The sequence below is a fragment of the Saccoglossus kowalevskii genome, chromosome 7 (assembly GCF_978046115.1).
Source record: "Saccoglossus kowalevskii chromosome 7, keSacKowa6.1, whole genome shotgun sequence".
Lineage (NCBI taxonomy): Eukaryota > Metazoa > Hemichordata > Enteropneusta > Harrimaniidae > Saccoglossus > Saccoglossus kowalevskii.
The window spans coordinates 24,717,268-24,740,355 of NC_140647.1; the positions used below are offsets into that span (position 1 = coordinate 24,717,268).

Below are 23,088 nucleotides of genomic sequence, written 5' to 3' on the forward strand. Positions count from 1 at the left end.
TTATCCGAAATTCTCTGGTTCGAATTACAATAGTCGAACGAGGGTGAACTTTAACTTTGATATACATTGCAAATAAATAAATGTAATAGCTGTGAGTTCCTGACGAGTATATGACGCATTATCCTGTGGTATTTTCGGTATAATATTGCTGTTTATACTATCGCCTTTATATATAATCTTCTAAGAAGTTTACTATGAAGTCTGGGTGAGTGACAATGCTAACTATTTTGTAATTTACTGTAAATTGTTTAATTTTCTGAACACAACAAATCAAAACGGAGTAGTGTTATAATAATTCCCTGAATATGACTTAATTGACTAATGTAGTGTTTGTAGTGTAATGTAGTATGGTCTCGAAGTAGTTGCATTTTATGATTTTTGAAAGCCAGTGCTGGTTCATAGGCACAACGCGTGATCGGCCGAATAATTGACCATGGATATACATCCATGAATTGACCGAACAGATTTGCTTTCAGATTTTGTTCATGCGCTTAACCTGTGCTCCGCCCATACATGTATGTAATGTATATTGGGATTCTCTCCCTCAACCCACATTCTATAAAATTGTTATCTAATTTACAAGTTCTAACTGGAATAGCAAGTAAGATAACCCACAAACAGTCATACAAATTGGCATCCAGAATTTATCATTTCCGAGGTGTTGTATACTCTCAGCGCAACAAAGGCATTCCCTTCATATTCATAAATATTTTTGAGGTATGTATTAAAGGGGGTCTAAAAAATAGTCTGTGACATGAATGTTGATTGCTACACTCTGCGAAAGCAACACAGTGTCAATCTGCGAAGAGCATGATTTCCATTGATTGGTTGATCGAAAAACGTGAATCCCAATGGTTGATTGATATTCATATTACTTCTCTATTTACAGTGTAAGGGTTTAACACATGCCTCATAGAAAAATTCATAAATGGTTATTTCGCCAAATTCTCCTGAACTATGGTAAACAAGTGTGTAAACACTATGACTGTACCGGCACTGTTTGGTGAATGGAGACAAATTATGGGACTAAACAAATGTCACATGGTTTGCAGTGATTAGATACATCACACCGCTGGCTAGAAAATTTAAATAGTATATAACGTGCACGTTGGTGCTGATTGCCTAGTAACGTTAACGCCATCTTGGGGTTGCAAGTCTTCGTGCCGATGACTATGCTCATTAGCATAGGTGGCAGCTTCAAAGAAAGTCGAACACAAAGTACTATTCACATGTTCTACATTTGAAAACAACTAATGATTTTTAAAAAAATCATTCCGTTCTCCCATCAAAATTAATTAAAGCCAAAAGATCATACTACAACATCAGCAAATCTCTTCCACGTTGCGTTCATAAACATATTTAAACGAGCTAAGACTGCTTCATGTGGTGGTACCCTTTGTTTGTTTTTTCCACAATCTGCAAAATTCAAACACCATGAAAAGTTTGGACAGCTCAAAACCGTGAAATTGAACACACACAATATTAAATGAAAATAATCGAGTCGAAATTCTGAATAAAGTGGTTTCCAAAATGTTGAGAATTTATACCAACATAAAACAATGCATGCATATCACGTCCCCACATGATTACACTGTGACAAGTGGTCTTCCAATCAAAATATTCCATTTCGCAGAGTTAGTTTTCAGACCCCCTTACATACATGGAGATATTTATAGATTTCAAAATTCCAACTGAAATGGAGGGTTTCTGTTGGCCATTGTTGCACACTGTGCTCGTTGATTGGCTGGTTTGATTAAACTGCAATTAAAATTTATAAATATTTATAAAGATGAAAGATATCGTTGTTGCACCAAAGGTACAGTGAAAGGCACAAAGTTGGGGCTTTGCTTATAAACATATTCATGAAAATGTGTAAATGCTGCTTTCATTCAAATATTAAATATTAATTGGCTCAAGAACTAAATATTGTCTAAACAGTTAATGCGTGTGCATAGTTAAAATGAAGGGCTTGCTGATCATTAAAATTAATTAGAACTAACGATGATGTCACAATACCAATTCTGGATTGGTCAATTTGAAGTCTAACATCCATTTTGACTTATTAAAATGTATATACATGTCTATATATAAAAGGTTTATAACAACCACAGCTTTATGCCCTTCACTGTATTTTATCCAATTTATTTCAGCATCAGTCACACAAGTGCAAAGGTTAATATTAAATAATTAAATTTGAGTGCATGTATGTAACAGGGTATATAACACATGCATCAACTTAATTAACTAGTACCAAACATACTCAGTTCTCATATATATCATATCATTTTTATTACACCTTTACAGTTGCAAAAAAGTCACACTAACAAATCTCAATACATCAGAGACAGAAATGCTAGTCCACAGATGAATTGGACTTATCTTTTAAGGTTGTCTTTTCTAGATTTCCATAAATCAGAAATTAATTCTCTAAAAGCTTTGGAGGTTGTTTCTCCTAGATCATGATTACCATCCCATAAGAAGAACATTAAATTTGAAATGTTGCCATCTCTTTTGTAATTTGACTATTTTATTTTATTTTCTTCCAAGTCTAGGGAATTAAATTTGACTTTAAAAAGGAAGGAGATGACATGATTGACAGAGTCATTGAATTATTTTTCTTTTTTCTTTTTTGTTTTCTCTTTTATTCTCCTTATACTGTTTCAGGGATCTCATATTTTTATTTTTTATTTGTATTTCGTTTGTTAATTTTTTTTTGTTTTTTTTTCTTCCATAATTTTTTTGTTTGTTCTTCTTCCATAATAGAATATCAGGCACTTGTTCATCCGGGTATCATGTTATTCTTTGTCAAGATTAACTTCAAAACAACTCGTTGCTGTGTATATTATATGTAAATAAATATATGTATTGATTATATTTACCATAGTAACTATGTATTGTTATTCTGTGACTGAAGTCCAAAAATCTGCAATATACATGTACTTCCTACAATGAAATGGCTGTAATAGTTTGAAGTATAGAGTAAAAATGTGATCAATATTATGATTCAACATGTGACAGGTTAACAAGAAATCACATAAAACAGTGGTTTGAATAAGAGCAGTCAAACCTGATCAAGCAGGTGGTTTTACCATAATGATGCACATCATTTCAATCTTTGAATGATAAGATTTGCAGTAGAGCTAAATATTGACTGAATATAGAGGTTGATATGTGTATATCATTGTCTTGTAAGCTGAAAAATGCAATACAAATAAACGTGAACAAGTATCTTGCATGAAAATTTAAAAATTTATCTTTACCTGCAACATTCCAAATATGGTCAATTATTGTATCCAGCTGTGATTCTGCTGGAGATTTGTGATTGGTTGTCATTTGCATACATACAAATTCAAATTTATTGCTGGTGGCAGGTGAATGATAGTGTATAGTGTAGTGATAGCAATTACATGTACATGTAACGAAAGTTCTGAAATATTGAAATGTAGACAATGAGGAGGAAAGAAAGTCCTTTGTGTCTGGAATTGCAATATTTCCATCTGATCTTCGTTCTGCTATTGGTTTCTATGGTAAAGGTATTTCCTTATCAATTTTGTTCACTGACTGATGGATTGAGAAGTTTGTATATTTTACAGTTTCAAAAATTCATCATTTAAATTTTATACCTAGTGAATTATCAAGAAGATAATATATATTGAAACAGATAATGTTGGTTAAACATGTTGATATTATGAAAACAATTTGGTGAACATGTTGTATAGCCAAATTGTATTGTTTAAAATTATGATACTTTGATTCAATTTCTGGCACAGTAACTCATTGAATAATTTGAATACGTAATGCATGCAATGTTTGTGCCATATGTTTCAGTCATAACAATATCATATAGACAAATATTTAGTCAACTTTAATTCAACATTTCTTTCTGTCTGAGTTGCGACCGGGCATGACCCAACAGAAATTGACCTGCTTAATGACCCTGTTTTTTTTGAATTTGTTAATATTAAAATAATCAGAACTTAAAAAATAATTGAATTGCTGACGTTTAGCTGTATAAATGCTTATAAAATGGGAATGAAGATATTCCTGTCTTCTTTGTTAACTTTATTTAATCTCATCATGTAGATTTTTTGACAAAAATTCATCATCTTTTCTTAAAAAATATAATGCATAATTTTGTTCTGTATTATTGTTTAGTGACACATAATGGTGGAAATGTTATCATCTTTCCTGAGTGGACTAGGTGGTAACAAACGTGCCCCCAGAGGTTCACCAAGGTCTACTCAGCAGTCCACAAGTCAAGAAGATGACCAAGAAGAAGATGGTTTTCTATTTCTGGGTGCTACGCATTCTGAACGAAGCACTACTGATTCAACTTTTCAAGCTGATGCCCCACCATCATATGAATCTGAGGTAATCCACTATTAATACTCAGTATAATAGCCTCATAATTGATCAAATTAATTATTGTCAATTAATATGAAGATAACACTGAAAACAATATAATTTAATGTTTTGTAGAAAGATGTACTGTACTCAACCAATGGTTGAATTTTCACTATAGTGTGTTCAAGATTGACATCACATTCAGATTTTGATGCAGATTCACTATAGTGTGTTCAAGATTGACATCACATTCAGATTTTGATGCAGATTCACTATACTGTGTTCATGATTGACATCACATTCAGATTTTGATGCTCATTCACTGTAGTGTGTTCAAGATATTATTATACAAATGACTAGATGAGGAATATTTTTACTTTTTCCATTTCATGTGTTAACATCAGTTTTTCTCTCCCTTTATGCTAATAATAAGTACCTGTAGGTGTGACGCATTATGCTGTCATTAATTAACTTTAACCCCCCTGTAGTATATTAGCATACATACCATAAAAATGGGCTTGCACATGCCAACAGTCTCAACAGGTTTTTAAATGCGTTATGGTCCTCAGCTGCATTTGACAGCCATGGTAACTGTATTAAACTACATGTATTTCAAAGTATACATGGACTGTAATTATTTAGCAAATTTTCATAATTTTTTAGTTTCTACAATTTCAACCAGTCACTAAATTGTGCTGTTTTTAGTTCTCTAAAATGTTGTTCATCCCAGATTTGTCTTCTTGAACCAAAAGTTGACTGTAATTAAGGCTTTAATGAATGAAAACTGTTGAACTGACTACGTACAAATGTAGTGTTAGGGACACTGAAGGAATGTGAACGCAAACGATAGCCTACTACCGTACTGTAGACGTGCACACAAAAATAACTTACCGGTACTTTTTCCAAAGATCTAACAGCATTGCTTATTGTTCAATCAAGGTTTGATACAAAAAATATTATTTCTTCTGTTGTGCTATGAAATATTATGTTAATTTCAAGTTCCTTTCATAGTGAAAGCATGTAGCAAGTAGCATGTAGTTCACATTTAGGTTTGGACAGCCCCCTCATTGACAAGTGTTGTAAACATATTATGAACTCGCCATATGCAGCATTAAGAGAAACATGTGCATTGGATTAATCGACGAAATATCATGAAATTTCCAATTAAACTCAACGATTGTTGTTTTGTTTTTTCAGCAAATTTTACATTTCATATACATGTAATTGGTCCACTCCTCTATATATCTCTCCTGTACTGCCATCACAGCACCTAGTGTGTATCAATATTTTGGTATGCATTTATTGAATTTATTATGACAGCACATGATGGAAGTGTGCACGTGTGAATGGGACAAATATTAGATTTGAAAGAACCCCCTCCCGCTCAGACCTCATAAGAACCAGTCAGTATATGAAACTAGAAATTTTAGCAGTTTTGTGAATTAACTGTTAAGAATCGCAAAGATAAAATTTGGCTGAGATCAATCCTAGCTTAAGAAACCAATATTCTGAGCTGTCTAAAATTGTGCTCACTTGAGAAAATATGAAACTAAAGAACCCTATATAAATTACCTCTTTCCATTATCATTCTTTCAGCAATTAATTATTAAAATGTGAAACATATGGTCTCACTTTAAATTCTAGTGGGATATACACCAGCATTCAAATTGCGTCAATGCAATTTTATGTTGTCATACCGAGTGAAAAATTCAATGCAAACACAATGGTGTCTGAGGTGTATTATCTGTCTTTGCTGTTAATACCGAATTTAATACTTAATATTAATACTTAATATTTTACAAATAATATGTATGCCTCTATGTCAATCAAATAAAACCTAGAGACAAAAACGTTGCAGTTGCTACTGTATTTACTCTGTTGGAAGTGCAACGGACATGCATGAAAACAGGAGCTGATATAGTATATATAGGAAATATAAGGACCACAGCAGCTATACATATTGTAGTTGTTCTTATTAGAATAATCAATTAATGTAAAACGTTTAAAAAATAATGGTAAAATGTTACAAATAGTTATCAATAATTATGATATGTTTTTCTTTTTATAGTGGAAATTTAGTAGAAACAGGCTATTTTAAAAATAAGGTTTTTTTAAGGAGAAGTGGGTCTGACATTTTTATTCTAGCTGCATGTAGGAACCATTTGTTGCTGCAAAGAAGGCCAGAATGTGGTGTTTACAATGATGGACGTCTGTAGCAATGTAAGGGTATCCCTAATTTACAGATGGTGTCCAGTACTGCAAATATGCTCTCAAAACTGTTTAGCAATTCCCAATGCTGCTTTTCAGCAAGCCAGTCAAAGACACCATTCAAGAACAAGCTTTAAAAGACGCTGTGTATTTCTGTTATTAAGGATATCAACTCAACTCACTTGTAAAATTGTTCCAATTTATGTATATACTGAATAATAGTATTAACACAAATGAAAAACTAGAATAAACTGTTTTGAAGGTGATTGAATATTGTGGAGGTGAAATTTCCGAAGATGTAAAAGTCTACTCTCCTGCTTCAACTGAAAAATCTATCAAATTTCACCACTGGTCTAAGATCAAATCAAGACCAGTTCAGAGTTGTGAAACTGCAACTTCCAGTTCCATGTCATCATCTAGTGTTGATTCATCGTACATTCAACTAAAACAAGTGAATCCTGGAAAACAGATTGGGAAGATCTAGAAACTGTTGGATGATAAACTTGAAGCTGTATTTGAGACATGGAACTTCGTCATGAAACGTTCAGTGACTGGAACTGTCATTAATTGGGCAATAGAGATATGTGTTCAATTTCACAATTCTAGTTTACTGTGACTGTAATCCGGGTTGGCAGTTGTTCACTTTTACACCTGCTTCATTCAAGAAATGGATCACTGCGACATCAAAGTTTAATAGATACCCTTTCGGCCAACTGAAAATATAAAGCTGCATGTTTTATTCAGTTCACTGTTCTGTCAGATTTTTCTTTTTTAAACTTCAGAAGTTCTTATCATCTCGAAAAAAGTAAATATGTATCAATTGAAAATTTTATACAAGTACATGCTATTTCTACTTCATATGCCTGCTATGCCCTCAGCACACAGGTGTTCTTTCTTTGACTATTGCTTATAAGTACTGGGCTGGTGTTGATGCCATCTCATGAAAAAATGTGACTTCCCCTTTCCTGACATGCAAGTTGTATGCTGCGTGTGTCAGTATAGTTTGTTTTTTGTGGACACACAAGTGGAAATCAACTTTGCTATAAATTAGTAAACAGTTTTGCTTGGTTATTTGTAGGATTGGTGTCTCAGTCAAGGCCTTAGCTGTAAAGGTGGTTTTGTGATATATTTTCAATTTTTAATATGGGATCCCTTGCAGCTTATACAAAGTGCCTGAAATACAACTGCTCTTTAAATTGAATGAATACTCAATAGCACCTGCAGATACTGGGTTGTCTTAGTTGTTAGTCAATCGAATGGAGACTTGTAATTTGGTCTGTGTCTGTCTGTCTGTTCGTCTGTCTGTCTGTCATATTTCACAACCTTGCGGACCAAATCTGCTCATTCTTTGCATGTGTCTAGTTCTTTATCTGGGGCATATGCACATGCAGTGGTTTACTGATTCAATTCAAGATGGCTGACTGACAGCCATTTTGTTTTTTGAAAATGTGGTATTTTATGCATGCTTTGTCAGTTTTTGTTTAAATTTAGTACATACATTATACACATTAGGATACATGTCTATGACCATTCGTTTTTCAATCGGATCAAAAATGGCCAACTGGCAGCCATTTAGTTTTTTTGAAAATGTGGTATCTTATGCATGCTTTGTCAGTTTTTGTTTAAATTTGGTACATACATTATACATGAAACATACCCAGGTCCTGGTAATATACCATACAAAGACCTGAATTAACAAAGAAGTAAAGTTTTTATTAAAGGTACATCAAGGTTTACTCACTTACATATATGAGACATAGTTTGGTTGCACTTGTGTACTCATGGGTCAATGGAAGTTTTCAGTTATCAGTACAATACTAGATTGAGGGAAATCACTTTATGATGAGTTATACTCAAACAGAGTACATATTAATTCAACTGTTTGCAGATGTTCTATGTATTATTTTAACATGAGTATTTTATAATTAAATGACAGGGCCTGTGACATTCATATCTTGTCTTTCAAATTTTATACATGTTGAACATACGAAATTCAGTTTGGAAACAAAAAATGCATGAATAGCATATCCTGTTTAATTTCTGACCATATAATAGGATTTTGTAAGAGTCATTTAATACATCTAATTTCTGTTGATACTAGACCAGCCAATTATTCACTCTCAATTACAAACTATGCTTTTTCTCCATATTACTTTATTTTTGGTATGAATAACATTTCCCCTAATTCCAACAGGGACTATGTCATTTCCAATTAAACAAATAAAATGGACAGCCTTTTGGGTGGGTGCATATCAGTTGCAATGTGACATGCTCACATGTTGATAACACATTGTTGCTGACATCAGTTATTTACTATCGCATTTTACCTGTAGTCGGGTTGTATTCTGCGTTTTTTTACAAAGATGTATTTTAGATTCAGATATGTCATATTTTTGTTTAAAAAACAAAAACAAAACAGGAACATACTACTGGTGATTAATGCATGTAATAACAATGTGTCTATGTGTCAGTCTTGACATGAATAATAATAGAAATTTTCCAGTGCCAGCCAATGAGGGTGTCACAGGTCATATTCTACATTCTAAAATATAGATACTTGTAAGACAGTTTTTGACTGTCTGTATGTGTATGTGTGTGTGTGTCTGTCTTTTCCACTGATATCTCGAGAACCATATGTTGGTTTTTGATGAAACTTGATGCATAGATTCTCTGGGCTAATGTGCAGATTTTATCAGGTTTTATTTAAAATCCATGCTTATTTATCTACCTATTTGCATGATAATTAGCTGATTGTTAGCTGTTCCATGACTGTTCTACTGATATCTAAAGAACCACTCATTGGATTTTGATGAAACCTGAAAGTATTGGACTAATATTCATGCATATTAATTACCTAATTTGTATAATTAAATAAATGAATGTTTGATTTTTCTGCTGATGTTTCAAGTACTAATCTTTACATTTCAACTTGGTACATACATGTAGATGCTTTACGACTATTCACATTTCAGGCATTTTCATTAGTTTCTCATGTACCATTCAACAGATTTTGATGAAACATGGTACATACTGTAGATGCTCTGGGACAAAGTGCAAACCTGATTAGTTTTAAGTTGAAATCAATGTGATATAAGTACTGTTGCTGTTAGGGACATGCAACTGGTGATATAATTTTGTCTGTCAAGATATATGACCAAAATATCAACTCATTATATATATGTATGATCATTATTTCATTAAATATTGTTAATTGTTAAACTACATTTGTATATTTGCTCTAATAGAAGCACATGTGCTAACTTCATGCCTCCTATACCTTCAGCACACAGGAGTTCTTTCTAAGCTTTCTTTGATTATAATTTTATTTTACCTTATAATTTTATAATAATGAATTTTATTGTAAGCTATGGCTGCAAAATTTTGTTTAAAAAATGGGCATATTGTAAGCGTTCTTTTTAAAGCATTAATAGTCGTTCGATTTTCATGTAAACAAACAATGTATTTTAAATGTGTTCTATACTTGTAAGTCGCTATGGGTCCCATATCGAACATGATGCAGCCCGGCGTCTGTAGCTCCTTATTAAGGTGAAAATCTTAAAATCCAACAATATTATTCTCTGGCAGGGTTTCAGTGGTTATTAGCATTCAACCGTATGAAGTCATATCAGAAGCACTATTACAGATAAAGACATTCAATGTTATATTGAAGACATTGCACACAAGATCTGATGAACATATTTCATGACCATATGTGATCATGTGACCTTATTTAAAATGCATAAATATATATGGAGCACTAAAACAGATAAAGACATTCAACCTTTGCTTTATTGAAGGCATTGCACACTAGATCTGATCAACATATTTCCTGATCATACGTGATCATGTGACCTTATTTAAAATGCATAAATATCATATTTGGAGCACTATTACAGATAAAGACATTCGACCTATGCTTTATTGAAGGCATTGCACACTAGATCTGATCAACATATTTCCTGACCATACGTGATCATGTGACCTCATTTAAAATGCATAAATATCATATTTGGAGCACTATTACAGATAAGACATTCAACCAGTGCTTTATTGAAGGCATTGTACACTAGATCTGATCAACATATTTCATGACCACACATGGTCATGTGACCTTATTTAAAATGCATAAATATCATATTTGGAGCACTATTACAGATAAAGACATTCGACCTGTGCTTTATTGAAGACATTGCACACTAGATCTGATCAACATATTTCATGACCATACATGATCATGTGACCTTATTTCAAATGCATAAATATCATATTTGGAGCACTATTACAGATAAAGACATTCGACCTGTGCTTTATTGAAGGCATTGCACACTAGATCTGATCAACATATTTCATGACCGCACATGGTCATGTGACCTTATTTAAAATGCATAAATGTCATCACAACCTGAGCATTACAGTAACCCAATCCCTCTTGCTGGATTTCAAGGATTTCTGAGAATTTGTTTAATGGTAGCAAACTACCGTAAGAGAAAATTAAGAGATATTATTATTATACTGTACAGTATATATATAAATTCTTGATAACTATTGCAATACAAAGAAGTGTCATATTCTGACTGCTCGCAATTTCTGCGATTCAATAATGTGTTCAGACGCCATGTCATCAAGACCCCAGTAAAAATTTCACTGCTTAAAAAATGTCTTTTTTCACAAAATCACTAAATTTTGCCAACTTCCATGAAAATAAACCTATTAATATAATTTTGCCATGATACTATTTTAAACCTTTTAAGCACTATATTTTTTTTTGGCAAAAATTTTATGCATTTTTTTCATTTTCTTATTAGTTTTGAACCAAATGTACAAAATTTCTCATTGGCTGCAAGGTTTGATAAAAAAAAATTGAAAACTAAATATGGAAAAAAAATAAACAAATTTATCTTGTGAATGAAGACAAAAATTGACATAGGCTTTCAAAGGGTTAAAAAGCTGCTTTCCACCTAGTAGACCATTGTTGGTTTATCATTCCTATTTTGGCACATACTTGATACCATCTGTGTCTAATATATGTTAGTGTGTTGTAAGAGTTGACTATAAGGGTTATTACAGAGCTCTTCCGGCTGACAGCTTGTTGTTTATTTCGAACAAAGTTAAGCAGGTCACCAGAGTCTGGTACTAGCTTTATTATCATATTTTGCGTTTCTGTACTAGTTGTACTTATGGTCTTTTCACACTTAATTCTCACAATATGTTAAGCAGGTCACTCAGAGTTTAGTAACTTATGTCTCATCTTTTGTGTTTTTTAGATTATTTATATTTTTAACCCCTTTGCCTCTTAATTCTTACAATATGATAAGCAGTTCATCCTGCGTCTGGTAGCTTACGTCTCATCTTTTGTGTATTTAGATTATTTGTATTTTTAACCCTTTCGTCACTTCTGACAATATGTGTAATTTTTCAGAAAGTTGTATTTATAGTTTATTCACAGGTAATACTGGAGAGATGATAATGTGACAAGCCCTATTGATATTTTTTCTATTGCTTTAGCACGATGTTGTTCGATAACATCTGTGTCCAATGTGTGCACGCGTTTGTTTTACAATTCCTATTCAAAATGGCCAGCAAAATTTGTTTTTCGACAAATAGGTGTTTGCGAGATGTACATACATTTATCTCTGATATGCCTCAATGGATGGGTATTGTACATCGTTTGTTACATACTATCTGTATGAACATAATTGTTTGCCTTAGAAACAAAGTGTTGGACAGTCGGCCATCTTGAATCAGATCTTGAAAAATTAAAAGACATGCAACCCATTATATGCTAACAGCATACTAAGTTTTGATGGAAATTGGCCAAGTCATTGCTACGGGCTGGATGGATGACATTTTCAAAAATAAGAATTTATTTATTGTTGCATCAGCAGTCGTCTGTATTCGTGCTGATTTTTTGAGTATCTACAGTCTTGTGGTCAGACGATTGCCATGATAGTCACACTTTCCAATCTATGTCAAAATCATGTCACCTTGTGGCTGCCACTTGTTCATGGGCATCAAGCCTAGCAACCAACTCATCTTTAGGCATGTTATCATCTGAATTATATTTGATGCCAGAACTATTCGTCAGTAATATCAATAATAATCGACAGTAAAGTAGTACCAATATATCCAGTTTGAATTTATCATCCGAACAGCTGTTTCTTTGGATCAGACAGATTATAATCATCCCAATTTTATTGACAATAGTAACCAGGACTTGGATACTGGAAAGCCAGCAATACCCTACCCAGAGAAGGAGATTTACCACTCTAGCTGATAATGCAGCACATTCAGTTGTTCATTCAACTCTGGTAAGTCTGCAGACGTCGCCATTCAAAGCCTGTACGTACCATACATGACTGCCTCAGAGCAGAGATTCGGACTATATACAGCAACATCCCTGTGTTTGTCAACCAAATTCCAGCAAGTTTTCCTTGTTATGCAAAATGCTGCAGTAATTCCATACCATAGTCTCAGTTTTCCCAATATGCCACTAGTTTGGAGCCTCTTTCCCCAGGGATTTTCAAGAATTAAACTCACCATCTATTTTTTGAGCCCTCTGTCTGCAACACTTCATCTAATCTATGATAGCAGTGTCAACAAACAATTCACTTCACAGGTAACAGTCCAGTTATAGAATGAGTTTGGCTTGCTTGCAAGTGAGTTATTTTTTCACAGTCCTGACGTTGACATCCCTATCTATCTTTGACGGCAAATGTGAATCTATAGTGGGAATTCTATGAAAATTCATACTCTTAGTCCTCCTGTGATGGGTACCGAATTCTAATGATATCTCAACCCCACCTGTCTCAGAGGGCACAGTCCACAATCTTGCCCCTGGATCCATTACTGGCTCAGATAATGCTTAAAGAAGTTAAAATTGCTGCTAAAAAAAGATAGGTAATAGTTCCATACAATGGCAATTCCGAGTACTCTTCCTAGTGATGGATCTTTTTTGTTTGATTCTAAATCTGCTGAAACAAAATTTGCATGTTCAAAAAGACCATTTTAACCATAGTGATCCTCACATAAACATATTTTTCACATTTTTTCCCTATGATGTTATGTGTTTAGCTCATGGATGATGTTGAGTATCTACAGGGACTGTGTCATATTCTGTGATTTTTTGATTTTTTTTTACATGAAGCTTTTGATCTGTCTGCCCGTCTGTAATCACAAGTAATGCACATGTCAAGAAGCATGTCACATGTGGAATTGAGAAAAGATGTCGATGAGAGTATCAAATTTATAAAATTATAATCAGGCCCCACAATATATCTGAAAGACGCCACATTCTCCTTGATCTACTCTCTCTCTGAGTTACACGTCCCTTAGGAGTTGAAATAAGAAGAACTCAGAACTTCTAGGCACATTATAATTTGAAATTCTTTGTTTATGATGCTTGTGAAAAAAAGAATGAGTTACTTTGTCGTTAAAATGTATATCTGCGATACCTTAAAAACATTGTGTATGGTTCACGAATTGAAACATGTCGTATTCACATTGACACATGACAAATGCACAATGAAATCTTTCGGCTTCAGAATGTAACATGTCAGATTAACCCTGCAAAAAATCAGATTCACACTGAAACATGTCATGAAATATGGCTGGTTTACAATGAAACCTTTCGGATTCACATTGAGACACGACAGATTCACATTGAGACATGACAGACTTTTAGATTTGTTAATTTCGTAGTGATATCTTCAATTATCTAAATTTGATGATTATTTTTGTAATAAGTGATATTTTTGACTTCTTGTTAAAAACCGCAAGTCTGATTGCTTTTATATTACATGTATAGGTACTACATTTGTACATATGGACCTCTCTCAGATTTGTTCATTTTGATGATTATTTTCGTCATTTTTAGTGAAACGGGATATTTTTGAATTATTGTTGAAAACAGCAAGTCTACGAATTGTTCATTTTCTGATGATATCTTCAGTTCTTTAATTGAAATGTACATTGATAACAGCGGAGCTATCTCAGCAGACAGACTGCTTGTATATATTCATTATACATGTACATCATGTCATAGATATACAGATGTATTAGTTTGACAATTTGATTTAAAGTGGCCGATCGGTGGCCATTTTGTTTTAACTAATGCTGTTTGTCACAGTGTAAGGCCTGCTTATCGCAATTGAGAGGGCCACTCACAGAATTTACACTGGACAGGGGGTTCTTTCACTGCTCGTATGGGGTAGACAAGACAATAGTACTGGAAATGAAATACACATACACCAAAATATTGAGTTAAAGCTTCTGGCATTAATAAAAATTCAAAATAATTACAAGAAATTAAGCACAGAAAAATACAATGAATAAAGTCACTAAAATAGGGGATCGCTTAAGGAAGTGTGCATTGGTGATAACTCGGTTCCAGGATGTATTATTGGACGACAGTCAATGGCTTCTGCAACACAACAACGGAGAAATACAGGAGTCTTGCTTGCAAAGGAACGCTGGTATTCTGGAGGGCACCGCTGAAAGCAGGAGATTGCAGAGCAGTTCATACAAGTCTCACAGAATGATGGTTGTAGCCTGTAATATCTTATCGTAGCAGAACACACAGGAAAGCAAGTTGAAATGACCGACCAAAACTGTCCTGAGTTTGTCCAATTTATAGGCAGTGACAACCACCTGGGTTTCCACATAAGCCAATCAGAATGTGATCTTGCTAGCAGCTGTGTCACGTAGGCAACTCAGTAGATCATAAACATCCTTTGTTATTCACATAACAGCATACCTGGTAGATTCCAATTCTCCTTCCAAAGTTGTAAACACCCTTTGTTATGTAAATTACAAGCACACCTGGTAGAACCCAGTTGAAACAAGTATGACCTGTCAATCACCTTTATGACAGTTATCACAATGCACACCGTTTCTTCCCATGATTCCATGCACACTCCCATTTGCAGGGTTCGGGATAACATGACAAAAACATAAAATGAAGGATGCTGACACTGTTTCAGAGCAATATCTCTCAATATGAACAAGTTCTTGTACTATATTACTAAAAACAAAACTATATAACTTAGATTTAATAACTAACAGGGACTGTGCCATGCATGGCTTGTTAATTAAGAATTCATCTGTTCATTTTTGTTTTTTTGGCATAATTATTATACAACATAGTCTTCATGTATATTTTTGCAACAATTCAGGCAATTTGATTGAAACTTTGTACATACTTTTTTTTTGTACAGACACTTTATGCATATTTATGCATGCATATGATACTATTTTATGCATATTTATTACCTAATTACTTTTTTCATCATGTTTTGTTTTTGTTTGGTAATGCACTCATGCAAATTACTTGACGTGATACAAAAACACTTTCTCGTAGTTTTTCTAGTACTGATTTCCATGCATCTGTAAAAAACTTGATTTGAATATTTTAGTAACATAATGTTACTCACAGAAAGTCTGACAAGTATAACTTGTAAATATTTAATCAATCCATCGTAAACAAAGATCAAACCTGATGAAAACAATAAATAACAGCTACTACAGTAACTAACATTTTTACATGAAAATAAAAATTTTCTATCCTGACATCCGAGTGATAAATATACCGTGTGATCCCGTGCCACACAAAGTGCAAAGTTTCCCACCAGTCATCCTTACTAACAGTATGAGTTTATTGCATGTTTCCGATAGGTTACTAACTCCTAATAATTCATCGCTGCCATAATGCCATATAAATTTTTGCTTCGAAAGTCGTGTCCAAGAGACAACATGTATGCGTAGTTAGGCATTCAGAAAATGTTCTCATGTATAGACATGATTTATAGTCATCAGAATATTGAATACCTGGGTTGTCATTTTTTAGTTTTCTGCCATAAATGTTTATTTGATTATCTGATGGTGTTATATATATCACAAAAATTATTGATTCCTGAAAAAAATTAGCTATTTAAACCCTAGGGTAAACTGTTGACTGCTAAAATATTTACGGATTTCCCGGAAATTTGTGGTGGTTTACAGCAGTATCTCGGTGTCCCTGGGAAATTACATCCGTTTGTGTGAGCTTTTTGTTACAGTCATTATGCTGCTACAATTTATCAACCAAAGGTAGATGCAGCGTAATAGATAACTATGGTGACAGACGTTGATGATCATATGAAATCTCACAACAAACACAGACCTTTTCATAGGTTTCGATAAGCATTCATTCTGTTCCACTGCACTTTCCCTGATTTTGCTCTATTAGTAGCACATATACTTATGTAAATGACAGAGGTGTGTCTACGGTCGAAAATATGTCATACTTTAATGATCCACCATAAAATAAATGCAATTTTTGGTTCTTTTAGAGCAAATGCAATAGTCAAAACAAATTTAAATGATATGCAGGAAAATATGAATTTGAGTTCACTTTCAATCAATCTCATGTCTTTTTTTTTTTGTATGTACTTTATTTTATTTTAAAAAAGATAAAATAAATTATATAAAAAATGAAATTATATCCAAATTTAAAAAAAATGGAAAAAATAAGAGAAGCCCAAATCTTATTTTAATCAGATTAACCAACTGTAATACAGTCAAAGAGCAGATACTTATATTTCATATATCAAATTCTGTTTTGTATATACATGTATATTTCTACTCAACTGAAATTTGTTGGTCGGGGGAGTGCGTGCGACAGATGGCAATAGCGTGTTATTGTTTACAAACAAGTGCCTACGCGTGGGCTTTTGCAGTTTTTAGCGTTCGTTATTATCATTGCTTCGGACCCGGTTCCTGCGCATACACAGATGACACCTCTCCTCTTTAAGGCATTTACATTTTGTGTAAACTAACATTGTATTTTACACACTTTGTACATGTTACATGGAACTCATATCAAACAGGCATCAAGGACTGTCACTGCCTACTAGTATTTGTAATATTTTAGTATTTTTAAGTTATGGGAGTATTTTTATTACTGTTAAAACTTCCAAGCAATATGCCTTTATTTTTAACCTTTTCACCACCAGACTTTCTCACCCAAATTTTTAGTCCCCGTTCGCTTATGTTTTGGCCTCCGTGCGTGCGTCTGTGCGTGCGTCCGTACCTGTATCTTCGTAATGCCTGGACCAATCACAATCAAACTTCACACATACATCATACATGATATTATACATATGCACGTCAATTTGTTTCACGATCTGATTCAAGATGGCCGAATGGTGGCCATTTTTGTGCTAAAAATCATCAACATTAAGCATTTCTCTGCTGTTTACAGATGGATTTTGTTCAAACTTGGTATATACGTTAGACATTATAGGACCTTGATGCACATCATTTTGTTTTACGATCTGATTCAAGATGGCCGAATGGCGGCCATTTTTGTGCTAAAAAATCCTAAAAATCAACCATTTCTCGGCTGTTTAAAGATAGATTTTGTTCAAACTTGGTATATACATTAGACATTATGGGACCTTGATGCAAATAATTTTGTTTTTCAGATAAGATTCAAAATGGCCGACTGGCAGCCATTTTGTATTACCGGGTAATGAATATGGTTCTTGTGCCATACCTCTGACTTGCTTTCACTGATTATGTTCAAATTTTAAATATTCATTATACATCATGTCATAGATAGACAGATATATACTGGTTTGACGATCCTATTCAAAATGGCCAGATGGTGGCCTTTTTTGTGCTAAACAATCATCAAATATCAAGCATTTCTGGCATTTATGTATGGATTTCGTTCAAACTTGGTACATATATTAGACATTACAGGTTCCTGATGCACATCATTTATTTTTCAGATCGGATTCAAAATGGCTGTCTGGCGGCCATTTTGTTTTAATGAATGGGCTTCTAGACCCATATCTCCGACTTGTTTTGACTGATAATATTTTCAAATTTTAAACATTCATTATACATCATCATGTCATAGATAAACAGATATATTGGTTGGACTATCCTATTCAAAATGGCCAAATGGTGGTCATTTTTGTGTTAAAAAATCATCAAACATCAAGCATTTATGGGTGGATTTCGTTCAAACTTGGTACATACATTAGACATTACAGGTTCCTGATGCTCGTCATTTTATTTTTCAGATTGGATTCAAAATGGCTGACTGGCGGCCATTTTGTTTTAATGATTGGGCTTCTAGAGCCATATCTCTTAAATGCTTTGACTTATTATATTTAAATTTTATATATTCATTATACATCATGTTATATATATACATGTATTCAAAATGGCTGATTTTGAATGCTGTTCCAGAGCAATATCTCTCAATATGGACATGTACTTGTTTGACGATCAGATACAACTGTCAATCATTTTAATGTTAAAAAATCATATTCCTGTCATGGTTATATTCCCCAGCTATATTTCTATAAACAAAACTATATATCTTAAATGTGATAACTAACGGGGACTGTGCCATGCATGGCTTGTTCTACCCTTTTTTTACTCCCGTGTGCGAAGCACACAATGGGAGTCTTTGTAGTTAGTGTGTCTGTTTGTCTGTATGTGTGTATGCATGTGTGTGTGTGTGTGTGTGTCCGTCTGTTCCACTGATATCTCAAGAACCATACATTGATTTTTGATGAAACCTGGTGCATAGATGCTCTGGGCCAATGCGCAGATTTGATTAGGTTTTGGTAAAAATCCATGCATATTAATTACCTAATTTGCATGATAATTAGCTGATTGTTAGCTGTTCCATGACTGTTCCACTGATATCTAAAGAACCACCCATTGGATTTTGATGAAACTTGGCACATATATGCTCTGAACTAATGCGCAGATTTGATTAGTTTTGGGTAAAAATCTGTACAATATTAATTAAATCAATTTTTGACTTTTCCACTGATATCTCAAGTACTAATCATCACATTTCACAGACAGACCTGACAGTTTTTAGGGTAATATCAGTACATATTAATTACCTAATTTACATAATTAATTAATTTTCAGCTTTTGATATTTCAGGTAGTAATCATCACATTTCAATGACACTTGGTACATAGATGCCACTGCACAGACCTGATAGTTTTAGGTAATATCAGTACATATTAATTACCTAATTTGCATAATTAATTATTTTTCATCTTTTGATATTTTGAATAGTAATCATCACATTTCAATAAAACTTGGTACATAGATGTCATAGGACACTGCACAGACCTGATAGTTTTTAGGGTAATGTCAGTACATATTAATTACCTAATTTGTATAATTAATTAATTTTCAGCTTTTGATATTTCAAGTAGTAATCTTCACATTTCAATGAAACTTGGTACATAGTTGCTTAAGGACTGTGCAGAGACCAGATTAGTTTTTGGGTAAATATTTGTGCATATTAATCACCTTATTAGCCTAATTAGTTAATTGTCAGCTTTTTGCCTGATAACTCAAGTACTGATCATCATATTGCAATGAGACTTGCTACATAGATCCTCTAGGGCCATGCAGAGACCTGATTAGTTTTAGGGTAAATAATTGTGGATATTAATTATCTAATTTGCATAATTAGTTAATTTTGTCCATGAATGTTCCACTGATATATAAAGAACCACTAATTGGATTTTAATGAAACTTTTATAGAGTATTCATCATCACATTTCAATGAACCTAGGACTATGCAGAGACCCAATTAGTTTTTGGTAAATATTTATGCTTATTCATCACCTAATTAACAGTGATATCTCAATTACTGATCATCACATTTTAATAAAATTTGGTACATAAATGCTCTAGGACAATAGACAGGCCCCATTAATTTGGGGTTGAAATTTGTTCATATTAATTCTCTAATAATAATTCATAGTTTTTTTGTTCTAATCACATTTCAATGAAACTTGGTACATAGATATTACATTATGCAGGCCTTATTAGTTTTACACTCAAATCTGTTCTTATCAGTTACCTAATTTACATAATTAGTTTTCAGCTATTCTCCCAATATCTCAAGTGCAAGTAATTTTGAATAAATTTTTAATGTGTTTTCAATACTCTCAGCACACGGGAGTTCTTTCTAAGCTTTCTTTGACTTCCTATATTCTTCAATATTTCTAGAAATGAAACCTAATAGGCCAACAGAATAAATTAAATTAATTTTCAGTTTTTACCCCAAAAATTTGGCTATGTTTGTTCCAACCTTTTGAAGAAAAGTGCAGACTATAAACAGGACTATTTTGTGAATTTGTGATGAAAAAAGGGAGGGAACTGGTGGTGAAAAGGTTAATAATCCCTTCTATAAAATATTTATTATTTAGCTGTCAAAAGTAAGTTCCCTAGAAACCTATTAATCATTAATTAATATTGTACCAGTAATACACATTGTATAGTTTAGTACAACTTAATACTAGTTGCTGTCAACCAATAAAAGATGGAATATTAAAAATATATTGCCATTATTTTCTTGTTTGATATCATATTACCTTGAGTGAAAGTCCCCAGATATACTTTTTAATAATTGAAATGTCACCAGTGAAGTATCTAGGCCACTAGATGCATCATATGTACCTCTGAGCTATCGTTTCAACAAAATCTGAAAAAATCCAACTAAATACTCACCAGTGAAGTATCTAGGCCACTAGATGCATCATATGTACCTCTGAGCTATCGTTTCAACAAAATCTGAAAAAATCCAACTAAATACTCACCAGTGAAGTATCTAGGCCACTAGATGCATCATATGTACCTCTGAGCTATCGTTTCAACAAAATCTGAAAAAATCCAACTAAATACTGTATATTGTATTGTATTTCAGGTGGGGTTACCAACCTTTGATGAAGTCATACAAGGTAGACAGTACGCCATTAATTACCAGCCGATGAGTCTGCCAACCCAAGTACATCAACAGTGCGGTGCAGCCATGGATTTAATGATGACTGAAACGTCATCTAAGTCAACAGCATTACATGACGTGCCCTTTCAATTATCAAGAGATTTAGAGATGAGAGTCAATTGGGAAACCTATTTGTTCCATGTTCCTGCGTTACCGCCAACAGATAACTCAGGATATGAGTATGACTTCACCTGTGAGAAAGCGGTCATGCAAGAGACAACTTCGGAAGAAATGAGGTCGGGGACATTTCAAGAATGGACAGATAATAGATGCCCTCCATCGCAAAACATAACTGATTCTATTTCAAACAGTATACAGACAAGACAAGACCCATATAGTGCACCAGATTTAATATCATTTGAATAATTAAATACAATGAAGTCACACATTTACAATATACTGGTAATATGAATTGACACATATTTTATGCCAAAGATACACATTTTTTTCACAGAAGGAAACACACTGAAATAAATCAGTGACTTCTTTTTTATACCGGTATACAGAATTGTTGTAAAAACTTTCAGGCTCATCGTCAACTTTTTGTTTTTCCTTTAGATTGGTTTATTGGGTTTTATATTAAAGTTATATGAATAATGTTTGTTGGTGCTTATAAATTAACTTGGAAGGTTAGAATGAATTGCAGGTAGAAATGGCAGTAGAAACATGGAAAGAGGCTTTTTGTTACACAGAGAATACGAGTGCACCATATTTACTCGCAATTAACCCCCAAGAAAGTATTAGACACATCTCCGTCATTTACAAAAGTGCATGCACTACTAACAGAGCAAATACTGTAGTCTTCCTTGAGTTAACATATTTGCACTGTTAGAAATGCCATTAGAGGCGTGTCGCAACAAACAGCTACTGAAATTATGAACAGTCATTCTTGGGTTTAATACTGTAAAGGGGGTAATTATTCACTGGGTTTTAATTTTAATAGCTTATTTCGCTGACTGGAAAAATGCGCTAAATTAAAACACAGTGAATATGTAAAATTTAGCATAGAACACATTATCTAAATGACGAAACCGTGAATTTAAAACCCACTGAATATGCCTGAAATGGTAAATCAGTGAAATTTAAACCCAGTGAATATTAGTCATTTTACAGTATTAGCTTTATTAGAAACACATCTTCATTTGAGGCACTTGCGAGTCCATATTTATTTTGGTGAGATTTTAAGTTTATCCAACTCAGACTTTAATTTAGTGTTATGGTTTATAACAAGTAAGTTACGTAATATTGTTCACATATTGCCTGATTCATGGAGTCAAAGATAAACATATTGCTTGAGTGTTAAGTAGACACGTAAGGTGTCAAGTGATTATGATTATAGTTATTTTATTAAGCAGTGAAATATGTAATGATAAAACAATGTATTGAATAAAGTAATTTATAAAGTTGAGTGTGATGGTTTCATTTCAGTCTCTGTTTGGACGCTGTTCAAAAACAGGTACTTATGGATTGCCACCTGTATTTTGGTCTACCTGGTTTGATTACATTCAAACTTCACACGTAAATCATGCATCTTGCACACCCATGTGTTTCATGATTCGATTCAAGATAGCAGTCATTTTTTGTGCCTACAGTCCATCACAATCAAGCATTTTTGTCATTCCAAATTGTGCATGAACAGATTTTGTTAAAACTAGGTACATATAGTGAACATAATGGGACCTTGATGCTCCTTGGGTTTTTAGCTCCGCTGTCGACATTGTCGAGCG

General features: G+C 33.4%; 1 protein-coding gene across 1 annotated transcript; it reads left to right on the plus strand.

The window, feature by feature from the left end:
• Positions 1-71: 71 nt before the first annotated feature.
• On the plus strand, positions 72-22,769 carry LOC144359183 (uncharacterized). The gene is made up of 3 exons (XM_085501709.1): positions 72-205; positions 4,156-4,371; positions 21,284-22,769. Exons 2-3 carry the CDS (start codon positions 4,165-4,167, stop codon positions 21,725-21,727), a joined length of 651 nt encoding a protein of 216 aa, XP_085357835.1. The 5' UTR covers positions 72-205; positions 4,156-4,164; the 3' UTR covers positions 21,728-22,769.
• Positions 22,770-23,088: the final 319 nt, after the last annotated feature.

Excerpts from the sequence above, each read along its gene's own strand:
- LOC144359183 (XM_085501709.1), top strand. The coding sequence starts at position 4,165 with ATGGTGGAAATGTTATCATCTTTCCTGAGTGGACTAGGTGGTAACAAA. Across the intron at positions 4,372-21,283 it reads CACCATCATATGAATCTGAG|GTGGGGTTACCAACCTTTGA; the intron begins GTAATCCACTAT and ends ATTGTATTTCAG.